This window comes from Octopus sinensis, linkage group LG28, assembly GCF_006345805.1.
Source record: "Octopus sinensis linkage group LG28, ASM634580v1, whole genome shotgun sequence".
NCBI lineage: Eukaryota > Metazoa > Mollusca > Cephalopoda > Octopoda > Octopodidae > Octopus > Octopus sinensis.
In genome coordinates, this window is record NC_043024.1 from 5154265 (window position 1) to 5173735 (window position 19471).

The 19471-nt window shown below is 37.7% G+C and overlaps 2 protein-coding genes across 2 annotated transcripts in view; both read left to right on the top strand.

Moving 5' to 3' along the window:
• LOC115225710 (zinc finger protein 98-like) overlaps positions 1 to 6811 on the top strand; it is a gene marked incomplete at its 3' end in the record, with an annotated part of 34158 nt that extends 27347 nt beyond the window's left edge. Inside the window, exon 3 of the mRNA XM_036514495.1 lies at positions 6613 to 6811. Coding sequence (XP_036370388.1) covers positions 6613 to 6811 — 199 coding nt within the window. The remainder of the gene's footprint in view (positions 1 to 6612) is intronic.
• Positions 6812 to 11291: 4480 nt separating this feature from the next.
• On the top strand, positions 11292 to 18715 carry LOC115225632 (zinc finger protein 675-like). Its single transcript, XM_036514496.1, has 2 exons — positions 11292 to 11316; positions 17737 to 18715. The coding sequence occupies exons 1-2, from the start codon at positions 11292 to 11294 to the stop codon at positions 18576 to 18578; spliced, it is 867 nt and encodes a 288-aa protein (XP_036370389.1). The 3' UTR covers positions 18579 to 18715.
• Positions 18716 to 19471: the final 756 nt, after the last annotated feature.

Genomic DNA, 19471 nt, shown 5'->3' on the forward strand with positions numbered 1-19471 from the left:
CAAATTAGGCTTTTCCTCAGGAACTTCGATGCTAAACATCCCTTTGAAGGGTTCAGGTCTTTACTTCTACCGTGTTTATATATATATATATATATATATATATATATATATATATCTCATCATCATCATCGTTTAACGTCCGTTCTCCATGCTAGCATGGGTTGGACGGTTCGACCGGGGTTCTGGGAAGCCAGAAGGCTGCACCAGGCTCCAGACTAATCTGGCAATGTTTCTACAGCTGGATGCCCTTCCTAACGCCAACCACTCCGTGAGTGTAGTGGGTGCTTTTTATGTGCCACCTGCACAGGTGCCAGGCGAGGCTGGCAACGGCCACGGTCGGATTGGTGTATTTTATGTGCCACCGGCACGGAAGCCAGTTGAGGCGGTGCTGGCATCGGCCACGAGTCGGATAATGCTTTTTACGTACCACCAGACCAGGGATCCTGGCTGGTTCAATTCGATTTCGATTTCGCTTGCCCCAACATGTCTTCACAAGCAAAGGGGGTTGGCATGGGTGCCTGTCGTACGGTCGCATTGGAGTATTTTACGTGCCACGGCCACGAGTCGGATAGTGCTTTTTACGTACCACCAGACCAGGGTTCCTGGCTGGTTCAATTCGATTTCAATTTCGCTTGCCCCAACATGTCTTCACAAGCAAAGGGGGTTGGCATGGGTGCCTGTCGTGCGGTCGCATTGGAGTATTTTACGTGCCACGGCCACGAGTCGGATAGTGCTTTTTACGTACCACCAGGCCAGGGATCCTGGCTGGTTCAATTCGGTTTCGATTTCGATTTCGCTTGCCCCAACATGTCTTCGCAAGCAGGGGGGGTTGGCATGGGTGTAGCAGGGGGGGTTGGCATATGAAATGCTTAGCAGTATTTTGTCTGTCTTTACGTTCTCAGTTCAAATTCCGCCAAGGTCGATTTTGCCCTTCATCCTTTCGGGGTCAATAAGTTAAGTACAAGTTATGTACTGGGATCAATCTAATTGACTGGCCCTTCCTCAAAAACTTCGAGCTTTGTGCCTTAGAGTAGAAAAGAATGTTGATACTTTACTGACTTTTTTTCATGTTTCATGCCTAACAAAATTTTGACATTAAGCTGCCCGTATCTATGTATTTGTGTATTTACGAATGTACAGAATGAGGCAGAGGAGGAGTGATGTCTATGTTACCAAACAAAGCTGTGGTAATACGACACATGACTGAGGTGAAACCATCAGATATCTAGTGTCATTGACATGTATATTGGTGTGTGTCTAGTACAAACGCAATGTCCAGGAGGTGTTATTACGATAGATGTGTCTGTGATATAAACCTCTTGAAAATAGAGAGATGGGATGAATATAATAGTTCAGATAAAGAATTACTTCTACAATTTATGAAAACCTTTGAATATATATGTATAGGAGTGGCTGTGTGGTAAGTAGCTTGCTAACCAACCACATGTTCCGGGTTCAGTCCCACTGCGTGGCATCTTCGGCAAGTGTCTTCTGCTATAGCCCTGGGCCGACCAATGCATTGTGAGTGGATTTTGTAGACGGAAACTGAAAGACGCCTGTCGTATATATGTATGTGTGTGTGTGTTTGTCCCCTTAGCATTGCTTGACAATCGATGCTGGTGTGTTTACGTCCCCGTCAAATAGCGGTTCGGCAAAAGAGACCGATAGAAAAAGTACTGGGCTTACAAAGAATAAGTCCTGGGGTCGATTTGCTCGACTAAAGGCGGTGCTCCAGCATGGCCGCAATCAAATGAATGAAACACGTAAAAGAATAAAAGAGCATATATATTTTTTTATATATATATTTATATATGAATATGTGAATTATTAAAAATTTCCATATGTGCAGCCAAACAGAAAAGATTCGGCAGGATTGGTAATAATGACAATAATAATAATTTATGAGACAGAATTATCAAAGAAACATCTTTCACAAAATCCCAAATCTATAAAGTAGAGCCGCAATTCTTTGAAGACTGGAGTTAGTTCCCGTTGTTCATTGTCAAAACTCTTCCTCATTAAGTGTATTTCTTGTTCTTGTTTCTCACGCACCTTGATTGTTTGATCAGTTCCACTTGACAACTGATATTTAAGAGAAAATCCAATCAAATATATACAAATGATTGGTAATTAACTGTCTAAATAAACAGATACAGCATTTACGATTATGTGGACCTGAAAAATATTAATTAACGTTTGTTGTAAAAACCTAGAAATTCCTGTATGAATTGGTTAAATTACTATCATCAGAAAATGATGTACCACAGATACATATTGCTAAATCAATCTATGAAAATGATCAATTATTGAAATGTAAATGCATTCATACAGAAGACGAACCACGATGATGATGATCCTCATCATTTAACATTCTCCTATTCATGCTTCTGTGGATCAGATGCAATTCATTGATGGAGATTTTCTACATCTGGGTACCTTTCTTGTGACCAATCCTCACCTGTTTCCAAGCAAGAAAATATTTTCCCTGCTGAGACATATTTTACGCAGAGGACTGGAAGTGAACAACTGCACAAGTATGACGGTCATGATGGCCCTTTACGAACATCACATAATATCTGGACAAGGGTACACACACATGTATGTCTGGAGAATTTCTTCAAGGAAATCTTTTACACTTTTTCTCTACATGTAAATGTTTGTAATTCCTATTGGGAAATGAAACACATGTAATGCTGAATAAATAATATCAAACACTTCCCCATTGTCCTTATGTGTTTTTTCTAAGTTAAAAAAAAAAAATGGCTTCCACCTCACCCCACCCCGTCTTTTGGACCCGTAAAAGGGTTTTGTAGCATATTAGGAGGTCAGGGTAGTTGATTCCATGCAAAAAATTTGACGTTTTGATTTTTTTCTTAGTGAAAATCATGCGGGAGTTAATATAGAAATTTACCATAATGTTATTTAGCCTCAAATGAAACCTGATACAGCAAACGTATCATCAAAGACATTCCAGCCTTCAGCAAACTGTCTTTTGAGGGATAATCTAGGACATTACGTACAATGGGCATGTGATTTAGATAGGGGTATACTTTGGCTGCTATTTTTAGCATGTCGAGCGACAAGGCAGAGGCTCTCTCATAGGTTCGATTACGTGATGAGATTTTTTAACACATATAGGATCTTCTCGGTTTGAACGGCAGTTTTTTTAACATAATTTCTAGGTAAATAAAAAATTTTAAACTTCGAATACTGGTAGAATGTGTTTATAAAACATCTTTTTCTCTTGGCTTTATTGAGAAAATTCTATGGTTTGTAAGATACTTGTTTTTTCTTCAATTTCTGCAATTTGAACCAATCAATGACGTCCATTGAGGTAAAAAAAACATTCTGTGCCGTATGAATATGTCCCTCGTTTAAGAAACAGATTGGGTTTATTTACATTTGTGAAGAAAAAAAGATACCTTCCCCCAACCCCTGACCCTAAATAGATTGAAATACAATAGATCGATACTAGGCACATAATTACGTGTGACAATTTCATATGACACCGCTAGAAAAAAACTGCCGTTCAAACCGAAAAGATCCACAAAAAAGATTAATTTCTGGATTTGCCTTTCAAAGGGTAAAGAACCGGCAAGGATAAGAAACCTATAGAATAAGTCCTGTGCTTACAAAGAATAATTCCTGCGGTAATCCAGCGTGGCCGCAGTCACATGACTGAAACGTGTAAAAGTACAGCAGCAATTATTTAAAGCCAAGAGTTAGTTCCCCTTGTTAAGGCATCGTAATTCCCTTTAAATGTTGCTCCTGTTTCTCACGCACCTTGATTGTTTGATCAGTTCCACTTGACAACTGATATTTAAGAGAAAATCCAATCAAATATATACAAATGATTGGTAATTAACTGTCTAAACAAACAGATACAGCATTTACGATTATTAGAAACCTAGAAATTCTCTTGAAGCTGTCGTTGTCTACTCTGACTCCAGTTCTCACATCTTCCTCCTTCACTCTTTCTCTCCATATCTATTACTATGTAAGTATTTATTTAAACATTTCTATTATATATGTGTCGTATTATGTACATTATTTGTTTCGATGTGTTGAGAAAGTTAAAGAAAAAAAAATCTCACTAAGACGAAATTATACGAAAGGCTGTCATTTTAATACTTTCATTGTGTTGTCGTTTTCTTTTAGACATTTCATTGCACTTTTGGTTATTTTCTAAATTATTTGTAAAAACGTCGGATCAATCCCTTGTTTAGATAACATTTATCTTTCTTTCTAACGTGTAAATTCGACAATTTCGTTAAATGCGGGGAAGTTACGATGTAATTCGTAAGAAATGGGGAATGTATAAAAATACGAGTGTGCACTTGAAATACTGAAACGAAAAGCAAATATCGTATCGAGTGGAAATGGGTCGGCTTTTATTTGAAACATAGGAAGTCTTTATTTCTGGTGGTTTTTCTACATCATTAAAAGTTAGAATTAATATATTTTTCTAATTTATTTAATTTTTGTGTGTGTGGAGTGTTGCTTTAAGCACCTAATATAATCCCTCGTCACATATTTTTATTTGGGGGAATTTTCAGAATTTTTGCGTCCGAGAATTCGTTCGGTCATGCAACCAAAAAAAGAAAAAAATCAACTGTGATTTATGAGCTATTTAGCTGTTATTTTTCGCACATCTCACGACCAGTATGGTAATAATTCTCTGCTTAAGTTCCTCTGGGCTTGCAGGAAGAGGGGAGACATAGACTAGGCCCTCCCTGAGAAAGAAATGGCAACGTGGCGGCCATTTCAACAGCACATCGCCTTCTTCAGGACACGCCAAACACTTTGGAGGAATCTGGCTTTCATTCTCCACATCAACCAATAATTTTTCCTACATTAAAATTTCCCCACTAAGGATTTTGATGCTGTTAGTGAGACATCAATATTATTTACTGATATTTATTCATCTTTTATGCTCAACAAAATATTAACGTTGAGCTAACCGCATATATATATATATATGTATTTGTATATATGGCTCCCATGCAGGTTGCATGTAAAAAGTACCATTCGAGCATGATTGATGCTAGTGCTGCCTGACTTGCACCCATGCCGGTGGCACATACATAGTACCATTCAAGCATGGTCGATGCCAATGCTACCTGACTGGCTCCGTGGCACATAAAAGGCAACCGCTATACGCTCAAACAGCATCCAGCTGTAGAAATCTTGCCTGATAAGATTGAAACCTTGTTCAGCCTCATGGCTTGCCAGTCCTCAGTCAAACCTCACAAACCATGCCAGCGTGGAAAGCAGATGTTAAACGATGATGATGAAGGTAGAGAAAGAGCGATATCTATTTTAGCAAACAAAGATACAAAACTGCAATGAAAACATCAGAAATCTAGTCATTTATATGTATATTGGTGTGTGGAAGTGTGTCTATGACAGACTTTATATTCCAGGAGTTGGTATTATAATAGATGTGTCTACTCTGATATAAACATTTTTGTAATGCAGAAATGGGATAAATTTAATAGTTCAGATAAAGAATTACTTCTACAATTTATGAAAACAGAAATGTCGTAAATTTGCACTTTTTATTTTTCTGCTTTTTAATCATGCTTTACGTCTTATATTATTTTTTCTATTCTTTCAGAAAGTCACATGAAATTGGCTAAAAGGTATTTTTTACTTTTAAAGAATCATCAATATGTATCATGTTTGAAAGACTCTGCAAAGATATTCTACAAACGTATAATCCTGCTTCTAGAAAACATTGCTGAGTTAGAGTAAAATATTTCCTCTGAGAGAGAAAGCATTTCTTTACTTCTGTGTCTGAAATGTGCAAGAGATAATTTTCTCTTTTAAATATACTTTGATAGATTTCCAAAGAGTATTTGCGACATTTTTAAATATTGGCATTGATCATAATTAGAAGAAATATAAAAGAAGTGATATTTGTTTGGAATAAACTTTAAAAGCAAAAAGAAGCAAAATATCCATATATTTTGGTGAGAGGAGAAATAATATTGAAAAGTTGTTGATCTGTACAACTTGAAGGATTGATTTTATTTGTCTTGAAGAGATGTCGGAAGAATTAAGAGAATCATCATATGACTGTGACATCTGCAAAGAGTCATTCTTAGAAGAAACTAAATTCAATCAACACAAACAAATTCATGAAGGGGTAAAACCATATCACTGTAGTATCTGTGGTAAATCATTCTTAAATGGCAGTCACTTATCACGACACATACGTATTCATACAGGAGAGAAACCATATCCCTGTGATATCTGTCGTAAATCATTCTATCAAGAAGGTAACTTAACTACTCACAGACGGGTTCATGGAGGGGACAAACCATATCACTGTGATATCTGTGGTAAATCATTCTATCAAAGTGGTAACTTAACTCAACACAAACGGGTTCATACAGGAGAGAAGCCATATTCCTGTGATATCTGTGGTAAATCATTCTCTATTAGCAGTAGCTTAACTATACATAAACGTATTCATACAGGGGAGAAACCATATCACTGTGATATCTGTGGTAAATCATTCTCTCGTACTCATAGCTTAGATATTCACAAACATACCCATACAGGAGATAAAAACTACCACTGTGATATCTGTGGTAAATCATTCTCTAGTGACAGTAGCTTAACTACACACAAGCTAATTCATACAGGGGAGAAACCATATCACTGTGATATCTGTGGTAAATCATTTTCTACTAGCAGTCACTTAACTCGACACAAACGTATTCATATAGGTGAGAAACCATATCACTGTGATATCTGTGGTAAATCATTCTCTCAAAGCAGCAGCTTACCTAAACACAAGCGTATTCATACAGGGGAGAAACCATATAGCTGTGATATTTGTAGTAAATCATTCTCTCAGAACAGTGGCTTAACTCAACACAAACGTATTCATACAGGGGAGGAACCATATCAATGTGATATCTGTGGTAAATCATTCTCTGAGAACAGTAGTTTAACTAAACACAAACGTATTCATACAGGGGAGAAACCATATACCTGTGATATCTGTGGTAAATCATTCTCTCATAGCGGTAGCTTATATAACCACATACGTATCCATACAGGAGAGAAACCATACTCCTGTGATATCTGTGGTACATCATTCTCTCATAGCAGTAGCTTAACTACTCACAAATGGGTTCATACAGGAGAGAAACCATATACCTGTGATATCTGTGGTAAATCTTTCTCTCAACACAGTAGCTTAACTAAACACAAGCGTATTCATACAGGGGCGGAACCATAAGCTTGTAATATCTGAGGTAAATCTTTCTCTCAGAACAGTGGCTTAACTCACGACAACCGTATTCATACAGGGTAGAAACCATAGCCCTGTGATATCTATGGTAAGATGTTCTCTGGAAACAGTCACTTAACTATACACAAATGCATTCACACTCAAGAAAAATCAATTCACAGTGATATCTCTGGCAAATCATTTACACAAAATCATTTCTGATTTAAACAAAAGTCTTTCCTTATGAAGTGGGTCCATAACACGGTGATATTTGTTGTATAACATTTCCTCAGAAGGACAAAGGACGTATCTCATAAAGACATCCACAGAATATAGAAACTATATGAATGTGACATCTATAGTAAATCTTTGATATGAAATCATCCATTATTGAATCAAAAGAGCATTGACAGAGGAAGGAAAACCTATCACTGTGATGTTAAACCTGAATCATTCTTTCAAAATGGTGAATTGTTTGTACACAGTCCTATTAATATGAAAGATATAACTGTAACCTAAGCTATTTGTGCTAAATCAATCTATGAAAATGGATCAATTATTGAAATGTAAATGCATTCATACAGAAGAGGAACCACGATGATGATGATCCTCATCATTTAAAATTCTCCTATTCATGCTTCTGTGGATCAGATGGAATTCATTGATGGCGATTTTCTACATCTGGGTACCTTTGTTGTGACCAATCCTCATCTGTTTCCAAGCAAGAAATATTTTCCCTGGTGAGACATATTTTACGCAGAGGACTGGAAATGAACAACTGCACAAGTATGACGGTCATGATGGCCCTTTACGAACATCACATAATATTTGGACAAGGGTACATACACAGACACACACACTCACATAAACTATTGTATGTCTGAAGAATTTCTTATAGGAAATGTCTTACATGTTTTCTACACATGTAAAAGTTTTTGATTCCTGTTAGGAAATGAAACACATGTAATGCTGAATAAATAATATCAAACTTTTCTCCGGTTTCCTTGTGATTTGTAATTACCTTGCAAAAAATATTATCCAAACCTCCCACAAAAATAATGTACGTGTATATATGTAATCAGAAGCTTGTTTGTTCAACTTGTGTATTTACGTTAGTTAGAGTAGTGGGGTGAGGGGGAGGGAAAAGTAAAGGAAGGTGGTCTTATAATAATTCTGCTTGTCATTACGTTACTTAGGTCGTCAGTAACACTTTCATGTGATTGGAGAGAAAGGATAAGACCATGAGTGGGACGGGAAGAGAGAGAAGCGTGCATGACGTGATAGGTTGACATATTTAGTGGAAGGTTGTGATATAGAGGAGAGTTAGGAATATAATTTTAGAAGGTGGGTGATGTTCTGATGGAGAGATTAAAGAAAGGTAGAGAGAGACAGATGATGGTGGTGGTTGTGATGGTGAATACAAAGTGAAAAGTAATGTTTTTTTTTTCCTTGAACTGAGTTTTGTTACAACACCTACAAATTGAAATGTGTATTGGCTCTCTGACCCATCACCTTGGCTTACAAGTTACCATTGATGTGGTTTTCAGAGTAAGCCATGTTACATTAAATTGTGACCCCTATATTTTACATATAAGGTAATTTTTTTAGTATACACTTCTCATGTTTTAGATAAGAAATTGTGCCCATGTAAATTTTAAAATGTAATTTTTTTCTGTTTATGAGAAAACTGGAAAAATATGAGCGAATATTTATTTTATGAGTTCTGTGTCTATAAAATTGTTCATAAAGTATATTAAGTAATTACCGTATTCCAATTTCCTTCAGTTTTCAGTGAGTAGCAAATGAGCGACTATCTTTTGATGCAGTCACAATACAGGCTCCACTTTAGAGTGTTTTGGTTTCAGGAATAATCCAATCCATTGCCTCACTAGACACCGAGGCCATGACTAGTGACCGGGACCTTTTGTTTTTGGATAATGGATAAACAGCTAAAAGATAATACAAATATATATTTATAAAATTAAAGACTTAAATCTGTACAAGATGCAAAAAGAAAAGAATTCAATTAAGAATGCATCTGGTGAAAGAATATTGGTTTAAAAAACATACAACATAAAAATGATAACAATGAAGACTATAAGGGAGATAGGGTGAATCCTTTCTTTTTGACAATGGTCGGGCATTGTCTTGTTGGAAGACTAATGCTTTTCTGTTGGTAATCTCCAGCCACAGTTCTTTGATATATTTTGGTTCAAATTAGCCAGTTGATGACAGAACACATCAGAATTAATGGTCTGGTTTTATGGGAGAAGGTCATAACAAACAATGCCTTTATGATCCCACTAAACACAAAGCACAGGTGTGTTGCCATGGATATTCATCTTTGGTTGCTTGGGGGATATTTCTGCAAACTCCAGGATCAGTTTTGCACAACACTAAGCATGCAATCCATTTTTCATCTCCAGTCACAAGTCGTTTCCAAAAAAGGGCATGCTTTCTTTCCATTTCAAAAGCATATCCCAAACGGAATACTGGTCGCAGCAATTCTTTTCTGAGAGTTTCAAGCACCCATATATTAAAGCAAAGAGTAAGATAGAAAGAGGGACAGAGAGAAGCGTACATGATATGTGATAGGGGGAACATAATATTTATTACATGGTTAAAATAGTTAGTTGAAGTTGATGATATAGAGAAGTTAGCAATATAATTTTAGCAGAGTGGTGATGTTCTGATGGTGAGATTTAAGGCACAGAGAGAGAGAGAGAGATGATGGTTGTGGTGGAGGAAATGGTGATGGACAGTGCATAGTGAAAAGTAATTTGTTTTTTAATTGAACTAAGTTTTTTTTTATATCACGTATTTGCAGAATCGTATGAATTTCCGTGTAAAATGTACAAAATCACAATACTTTGATATTTCACCCGGTTTTTTTACTTGAACAAAACGACAGCTTCCAAATATTGTTTTCTAAATGGGTAAGAATGATTAAACTTTAAACCACAGTAACTTTAAAAACTTTTTGTGGAAGAAGCAAATTAACTGATGGAATTCAGCGTGGAAAATTATAGGGATACCTCAAATACTGAAATTTTCACTACACTCGATTATTTCCACAGGTGGCCGGAAAAAAGCTGGTGATAATAACAAGTATAGTGATGAAGCCGAATATTGAAGAAATCTCTTTTACAAAGTACCAAATCTATAAAGTAGAGCCGCGTGCGTGTGTGGAATACGTCCCCGCTTTTGGCACTATTTTATAAGTATTACTACGCTGTGTCTAAAGTAATAGAGGTGAATGTAGTCCAGTTCGTGTAACATGGAAAAGTAAATAAACACGTAAAAGAATAACTATGCTTCGTATTGAGTTGTCTATCCCATTAGAACGAAACTACACATAACAGTGATGAAGCCGAATATTGAAGAAATCTCTTTCACAAAATCCAAAATCTATTAAAGTAAAGCCGCAATTCTTTAAAGACTGGAGTTAGTTCCCGTTCTTCATCGTAAAAACTCTTCCTAATTAAGTGTATTTCTTGTTCTTGTTTCTCACGCACCTTCATTGTTTGATCAGTTCCACTTGACAACTGATATTTAAGAGAAAACCCAATCAAATATATACAAATAATTGGTAATTAAGTGTCTAAACAAACAGATACAGCCTTTACGATTATGTGGACCTGAAAAATATTAATTAACGTTTGTTGTAGAAATCTAGAAATTCTGTTGAAGCTGTCGTTGTCCACTCTGACTCCAGTTCTCACATCTTCCTCCTTCACTCTTTTTCTCCATATCTATTACTATGTAAGTATTTATTTAAACATTTCTATTATATATGTGTCGTATTATGTATATTTATTTGTTTCGATGTGTTGAGAAAGTTAAAAAAAAAAATCTCACTAAGACGAAATTATACGAAAGGCTGTAATTTTAATACTTTTTAATACTTTTATTGTGTTGTCGTTTTCTTTTAGACATTTCATTGCACTTTTGGTTATTTTCTAAATTATTTGTAAAAACGTCGGATTAATCCCTTGTTTAGATAACATTTATCTTTCTTTCTGACGTGTAAATTCGATAATTTCGGTAAATGCGGGAAAATTACGATGTAATTCGTAAGAAATGGGGAATGTATAAAAATACGAGTGTGCACTTAAAATACTGAAACGAAAAGCAAATATCGTATCGAGAGGAAATGGAACGGCTTTTATTTGAAACATAGGAAGTCTTTATTTCTGGCGGTTCTTCTACATCATTAAAAGTTAGAATTAATATATTTTTCTAATTTATTTAATTTTTGTGTGTGTGGAGTGTTGCTTTAAGCACCTAATATAATCCCGGTTAATATAGGGCGTAACAAATATCAGAAAATCAAAAAAAAAATGTGTGTAATAGGTGTAAAACAACTTCCTATGAACGAATATGAAAAAAAAAATTCGCGCACGCGAAAGGGGGGTGGGGGAGAGGCCTCGGAAAATTCACATCGGGAAGTTCCGAAAGCGTCTGAGGGGCTGACCCGGGCACCAAAACAAAAAAAAAATAGTGTAATATGTGTAAAACAACTTGCTCTAAACGAATATGAAAAAAAAAAATGCGCTCTCGAGAAAGAGGGGTGGGGGAGAGGCCTCGGAATATTTATATCGGGAATTTCCGAAAGCGTCTGAACCGGGCACAAAAACAAAAACAAAAACAGCGTAATAGGTGTAAAACAACTTGCTCTAAACGACTATCATGAAAAAAATGCGCGCTCGCGAAAGGGGGGTGGGGGAGAGGCTTCGGAAATTTCACATCTTCAGTCCACGGCCTTTAAACTAAGAAAAAATAGTGTAATTGGTGTAAAACTACTTGTTCTAAACGAGTATCAAGAACACACACTCACACATGAATCATAAACTCCGTATTTCGCAAAAAAAAAATAATAAAGAGAAGAAATTCTGGAAAAAGTGAAGAAATGTTGGATCTCATTCCTTGGTTAAAGCTATTTTAAACATTAAATTTATGCTTTTCTTTGAAATAGTTCAGATATATGCAATTCTTCTCACTTATTAAGATGCATTTATCAGAAAAAAAGAGACAGAAAAAATTATTATTTTGTGTCAATCCTTCCCTAATTATCCTTTATTAATTAGTTTTGGCGTGTATTTTTTTCCCAAATTTATTCTTTCACCTTTACAACACTGTTTAGTAAAGCAATTAATTATCTTTATAATTTGCATATTTGACTTATTAATCAAAATTCTCTAGATGTAATATATACTAAGTAATGCATCCTTCATTTATGTGTTCCGTTCTGTATTATGCATGCGTGACTGTTTGTATGTAAGTGTGTTTAACTGTGCACATGAATGTGAATATTAAAGAACATATTTATTTACTATGATTGTTATTTTCAGAACAAATAAATCTTTTGGCTGTTATGTTATTGATGTTATTATTATTGCTAGTTAAAGGGTGGTGACTTGGCTGAATATTTTGAGTCTTGTAGTATGTAGTTGTGTTAGTCAATATTCTGAGTTCAAATCCAACTCATTTCTTTATCATCATTATCGATGGACCACTCAAAGAGGTATGTATACATTATCATTTTCGTAACATAATTTCTGTAGTATTTCAAGATGTTTCTGACACGTATTTTGATTCACATGGCGGAGATCCAACATTTCTTCACTTTTTCCAGAATTTCTTCTCTTTATTTTTTTTTTGCGAAATACGGAGTTTATGATTCATGTGTGAGTGTGTGTTCTTGATACTCGTTTAGAACAAGTAGTTTTACACCAATTACACTATTTTTTCTTAGTTTAAAGGCCGTGGACTGAAGATGTGAAATTTCCGAAGCCTCTCCCCCACCCCCCTTTCGCGAGCGCGCATTTTTTTCATGATAGTCGTTTAGAGCAAGTTGTTTTACACCTATTACGCTGTTTTTGTTTTTGTTTTTGTGCCCGGTTCAGACGCTTTCGGAAATTCCCGATATAAATATTCCGAGGCCTCTCCCCCACCCCTCTTTCGCGAGAGCGCATTTTTTTTTGTCATATTCGTTTAGAGCAAGTTGTTTTACACATATTACACTATTTTTTTTTTGTTTTGGTGCCCAGGTCAGCCCCTCAGACGCTTTCGGAACTTCCCGATGTGAATTTTCCGAGGAATCTCCCCCACCCCCCTTTCGCGTGCGCGAATTTTTTTTTTCATATTCGTTCATAGGAAGTTGTTTTACACCTATTACACACATTTTTTTTTTTGATTTTCTGATATTTGTTACGCCCTATATTAACCACCAAAAAAAGAAAAAAATTAACTGTGATTTATGAGTTATTTAGCTGTTATTTTTCGCACATCTCACGACCAGTATGGTAATAATTCTCTGCTTAAGTTCCTCTGGGCTTGCAGGAAGAGGGGAGACATAGACTAGGCCCTCCCTGAGAAAGAAACGGCAAGGTGTCAGCTCAGGTGAACGTGGCGGCCATTTCAACAGCACATTGCCTTCTTCAGGACGCACCAAACTCTTTGGAGGAATCTGGCTTTCATTCTCCACATCAACCAATAATTTTTCCTACGTTAAAATTTCCCCACTAAGGATTTTGATGCTGTTAGTGAGTCATCAATATTATTTACTGACATTTATTCATCTTTTATGCTCACCAAAATATTAACGTTGTGCTAACCGTATATATCATCATCATCATCATTTAGCGTCCGCTTTCCATGCTGGCATGGGTTGGACGGTTCAACTGGGGTCTCTGAAGCCAGAAGGCTGCATCAGGCCCAGTCTGATCTGGCAGTGTTTCTACGGCTGAATGCCCTTCCTAGCGCCAACCACTCCGTGAGTGTAGTGGGTGCTTTATACGTGCCACTGGCACGGGGGCCACTCGAGACTGGCAACGGTCACGAACGGATGGTGCTACGTGCCACCAGCACGGGGACCAGGCGGGGCTGGCAACGGCCACGAACGGATGGTGCCTTTACATGCCACCAGCACAGAGGCCAGTCGGGGCGGCGCTGGCAACGTCCACGATCAGATGGTTTACGTGCCACCGGCACGGGGACCAGGCGAGGCTGGCAACGGCCACGAACGGATGGTGCTATTGCGTGCCACCGGCACGGAGGCCAGTCGGGGCGGCGCTGGCAACGGCCACGATCGGATATTTCGCTTACTTGTCATCGGCAATGGTATCACAGCTGCAATTTCCATTGATGTTGATCGACTTCGATTTTGGTTCTACTTTCTGATATCTGATTTGATTTGGTTTGATTTTTATTTTCACTTGCCTCAACGGGTCTTCACAAGTGGAGTTTTGTGTCCCAAGAAGGAAAGGTATGTATAAGTCAACTGTCTTCTCACGCACAGCATACTTCCATAGGTCTTGGTCTCTAGTTATTTCCTTGGTGAGACCTAAAGTTCGAAGGTCGTGCTTCACCACCTCGTCCCAGGTTTTCCTGGGTCTACCTCTTCCACAGGTTCCCTCAACTGCTAAGGGTGTGGCACTTTCGCACACACCTATCTTCATCTATTCTCGCCACACGACCATACCAGCGCAAACGTCTCTCTTGCACACCACAACTGATGCTTCTTTGGTCCAACTTTTCTCTCAAGGTACTTACACTCTGTTAATTATGAACACTGACATTACACATCCATCGGAGCATACTGGCTTCATTTCTAGTGAGCTTACGCATATCCTCAGCAGTCACACCCCATGCACTACCATGTAGCATGGCTGTACGTACACATGCATCATACAGTCTGCCTTTTACTCTGAGCGAGAGGCCTTTTGTCACCAGCAGGGGTAAGAGCTCTCTAAACTTTGCCCAGGCTATTCTTACTCTAGCAGTTACACTTTCAGCACACCCACCCCCGCTACTGACTTGGTCACCTAGGTAGCGGAAGCTATCAAGTACTTCTGGTTTTTCTCCCTGGAACGTGGTGGAAGTTGGTCTCTGCACATTTTCAGTGTTTATTGCTCCTGAGCATCTGCCACAGACAAAAACTATTTTCCTAGTTAGCCTTCCTTTGACATTGCTGCACCTCTTATGTGTCCATAGCTTACACTTGGTGCACCTTATAGAGTTTCTACCTACACCTTTTTTTACAGATCGAGCAGGGCCATCTACCTGAAGGCGTTTGTGATTGGTCTATCTTCCTACTTATTAGGACTTTGGTTTTGGCTAGGTTGATTCTAAGGCCCTTCGATTCTAAACCTTGCTTCCACACCTGAAACTTCTCCTCCAGTTCTGATAGTGACTCAGCAAATAGAGCAAGGTCATCAGCATAGAGGAGCTCCCAGGGGCATCCTGTCTTAAATTCCTCCGTTATTGCCTGGAGGATTATGATAAATAGGAGGGGACTGAGGACTGAACCTTGGTGGACCCCAACCTCTACCCGGAGTTCTTCATTGTACTCGTTGCCAACCCTCACCTTACTTGCAGCGTCTCTGTACATGGCTCGCACAGCTCTCACTAACCATTCATCTATCCCTAGTTTCCTCATTGACCACCAGATAAGGGATCGGGGGACCCTGTCGAAGGCTTTCTCCATGTCAACAAAAGCCAGGTACAGGGGCTTATCTTTGGCTAGGTATTTCTCCTGTAGCTGTCTTACCAGGAATATAGCATCACTAGTAATTTTCCCTGGCACGAACCCAAACTGCATCTCATCTAAACTAACCCTCTCTCTAATTAGTTGGGCTATAACCCTCTCCGTAACCTTCATTACATGATCCAGCAGCTTGATACCCCTGTAGTTATTTGTATCTAGGGCGTCACCTTTACCTTTGTAGTAGTTGACTATTATGCTGCTACACCAGTCATTGGGTATGACTCCTTCATGTATCACCTGGTTAACTATACGGGTGACTAGGCTATAGCTGACACTACCAGATATTTTGAGCATCTCTGCAGTAATTCCTGATGGGCCTGGGGCTTTCCGTTTTCATGCTTGTAATTGCCTTAACTACTAAGGAACTGTCAACTCGGATTGCTGGTCCCTCTGTTGGGTCGACATTCGGCAGACTCTCTTTATCCCATTCATTTTCCTCATTCAGCAACCTTTCATAGTGGCGTCTCCAAACCTCTCTCTTTGCATCCTCATTTAGCACAAGTGAACCGTCATCCTTGCGAACACATTTCTCTCCTGCCATGTCACGATTTTCTCTCACACACTGTCTTGCAACACGAAATACCTCAAGTCTTTCATCCTCACGGCGCAGAACATTGGCAAATTTTTTCTTATCTGCTTCCCCTCTGGCTAAATACACCTGCCTCATAGCTCCCCTTCTGGCAGTCTGATACACTTCCCTGCTACCACCGTTCTTCCAGTCCTTCCAAGCCTGTTTCTTTTGTCTAATAGCCCTATATATATATATGTATTTGTATATATGGCTCCCATGCAGGTAGCATGTAAAAAGTACCATTCGAGCATGATTGATGCTAGTGCTGCCTGACTTGCACCCATGCCGGTGGCACATACAAAGCTCCTTTCAAGCATGGTCGATGCCAGTGCTACCTGACTGGCTCTGTGGCACATAAAAGGCAACTGCTACATGCTCAAACAGCATCCAGCTGTAGAAATCTTGCCTGATAAGATTGAAACCTTGTTCAGCCTCATGGCTTGCCAATCCTCAGTCAAACCTCACAAACCATGCCAGCGTGGAATGCAGATGTTAAACGATGATGATGAAGGTAGAGAAAGAGCGATGTCTGTTTTAGCAAACAAAGATACAAGACTGCAATGAAAACATCAGAAATCTAGAGTAATTTATTTGTATATTGGTGTGTGTGTGTGTGGGGAAGTGTGTCTATGACAGACTTTATATTCCAGGAATTGGTATTATAATAGATGTGTCTACTCTATGATATAAACATTTTTGTAATGCAGAAATGGGATAAGTTTAATAGTTCAGATAAAGAATTACTTCTACAATTTATGAAAACAGAAATGTCGTAAATTTGCTCTTTTGAATATCTGCCTTTTAAACATACTTGATGTCTTGTATTATTTTTTCTATTCTTTCAGAAAATCACATGAAATTGGCTAAAAAGTATTTTTTACTTTTAAAGAATCATCAATATGTATCATGTTTGAAAGACTCTGCAAAGATATTCTACAAACATATAATCCTGCTTCTATAAAACATTGCTGAATTACAGTAAAATATTTCCTCTGAGAGAGAAAGCATTTCTTTACTTCTGTGTCTGAAATGTGCAAGAGATAATTGTCTCTTTTAAATATACTTTGATAGATTTCCGAACAGTATTTGTGACATTTTTAAATATTGGCATTGATCACATTTAGAAGAAATATAAGAGAAGTGACATTTGTTTGGAATAAACTATAAAAGCAAAAAGTAGCAAAATATCCATATATTTTGGTGAGAGGAGAAATATTTTTGAAAAGTTGTTGATCTGTACAACTTGAAGGATTGATTATATTTTTCTTGAAGAGATGTCGGAAGAATTAGGAAAATCATCATATGACTGTGACATCTGCAAAGAGTCATTCTTAGAAGAAAGTAAATTCAATCAACACAAACAAATTCATGCAGGGGAACAACCATATCCTTGTGATATCTGTGGTAAATCATTCTCTCGAAGCGATAGCTTAACTAAGCACAAACGTATTCATACAGGGGAGAAACCATATCACTGTGATATCTGTGGTAAGTCATTTTCTCAGGACAGTGGCTTAACTCAACACAAACGTATTCATACAGGAGAGAAACCATATTCCTGTGATATCTGTGGTACATCATTCTCTCAAAGCGGTGGCTTAACTACTCACAAATGGGTTCATACAGGAGAGAAACCATATCACTGTGATATCTGTGGTAAATCATTCTCTAATGGCAGTAACTTAACTCAGCACAAAGGTATTCATACAGGGCAGAAACGGTATCACTGTGATATCTGTGGTAAATCATTCTCTCGTTATCATAGCTTAGCTATTCACATACGTACTCATACAGTGGACAAGCCATATCACTGTGATATCTGTGGTAAATCATTCTATCAAAGTGGTAACTTGACTAACCACAAACGTGTTCATACAGGAGAGAAACCATATCATTGTGATATCTGTGGTAAATCATTCTATCAATGTGGTAACTTAACTAACCACAAACGTGTTCATACAGGAGAGAAACCATATCATTGTGATATCTGTGGTAAATCATTATCTAGTGGCAGTAGCTTAACCAATCACATACGTATCCATACAGGAGAGAGTCCATATTCTTGTGATATCTGTGGTAAGTCATTCTCTCAGGACAGTAGCTTAACTCAACATAAACGTATCCATACAAAAGAGAAACCATATTCCTGTGATATCTGTGGAAGATCATTCTCTTATAGCGGTAGCTTAACTACTCACAAATGGATTCATACATGAGAGAGTCCGTATTCTTGTGATATCTGTGGTAAATCATTCTCTCATAGCGGTAGGTTAACTACTCACAAATGTGTTCATACAGGTGAGAAACCATATACCTGTGATATCTGTGGTACATCATTCTCTGAAAGCAATAGCTTAACTAAACACAAGCGTATTCATACAGGGGACAAACCATAACCTTGTAATATTTGTGGTAAATCATTCTCTCAGAACAGTGACTTAACTCACCACAACCGTATTCATACAGGGTAGAAACCATACCCTGTGATATCTATGGTAAGATGTTCTCTCGAAACAGTCACTTAACTATACACAAATGCATTCACACTCAAGAAAAATCAATTCACAGTGATATCTCTGGCAAATCATTTACACAAAATCATTCCTGATTTAAACAGATGTCTTTCCTTATGAAATGGGTCCGTAACACAGTGATATTTGTTGTACAACATTTCCTCAGAAGGACAAAGGACGTATCTCATAAAGACATCCACAGAATATAGAAACTATATGAATGTGACATCTATGGTAAATCTTTGACATGAAATCATCCATTATTGAATCAAAAGAGCATTGACAGAGGAAGGAAAACCTATCACTGTGATGTTAAACCTGAATCATTCTTTCAAAATGGTGAATTGTTTGTACACAGTCCTGTTAATATGAAAGATATAACTGTAACTTAAGCTATTTGTGCTAAATCAATCTACGAATATTATCAATAATTGAAATGTAAATGCATTCATACAGAAGAGGAACCACGATGATGATGATCCTCATCAATTAACATTCTCCTATTCATGCTTCAGTGGATCAGATGGAATTCATTGATGCAGATTTTCTACATCTGGGTACCTTTCTTGTGACAAATCTTCACCTGTTTCCAAGCA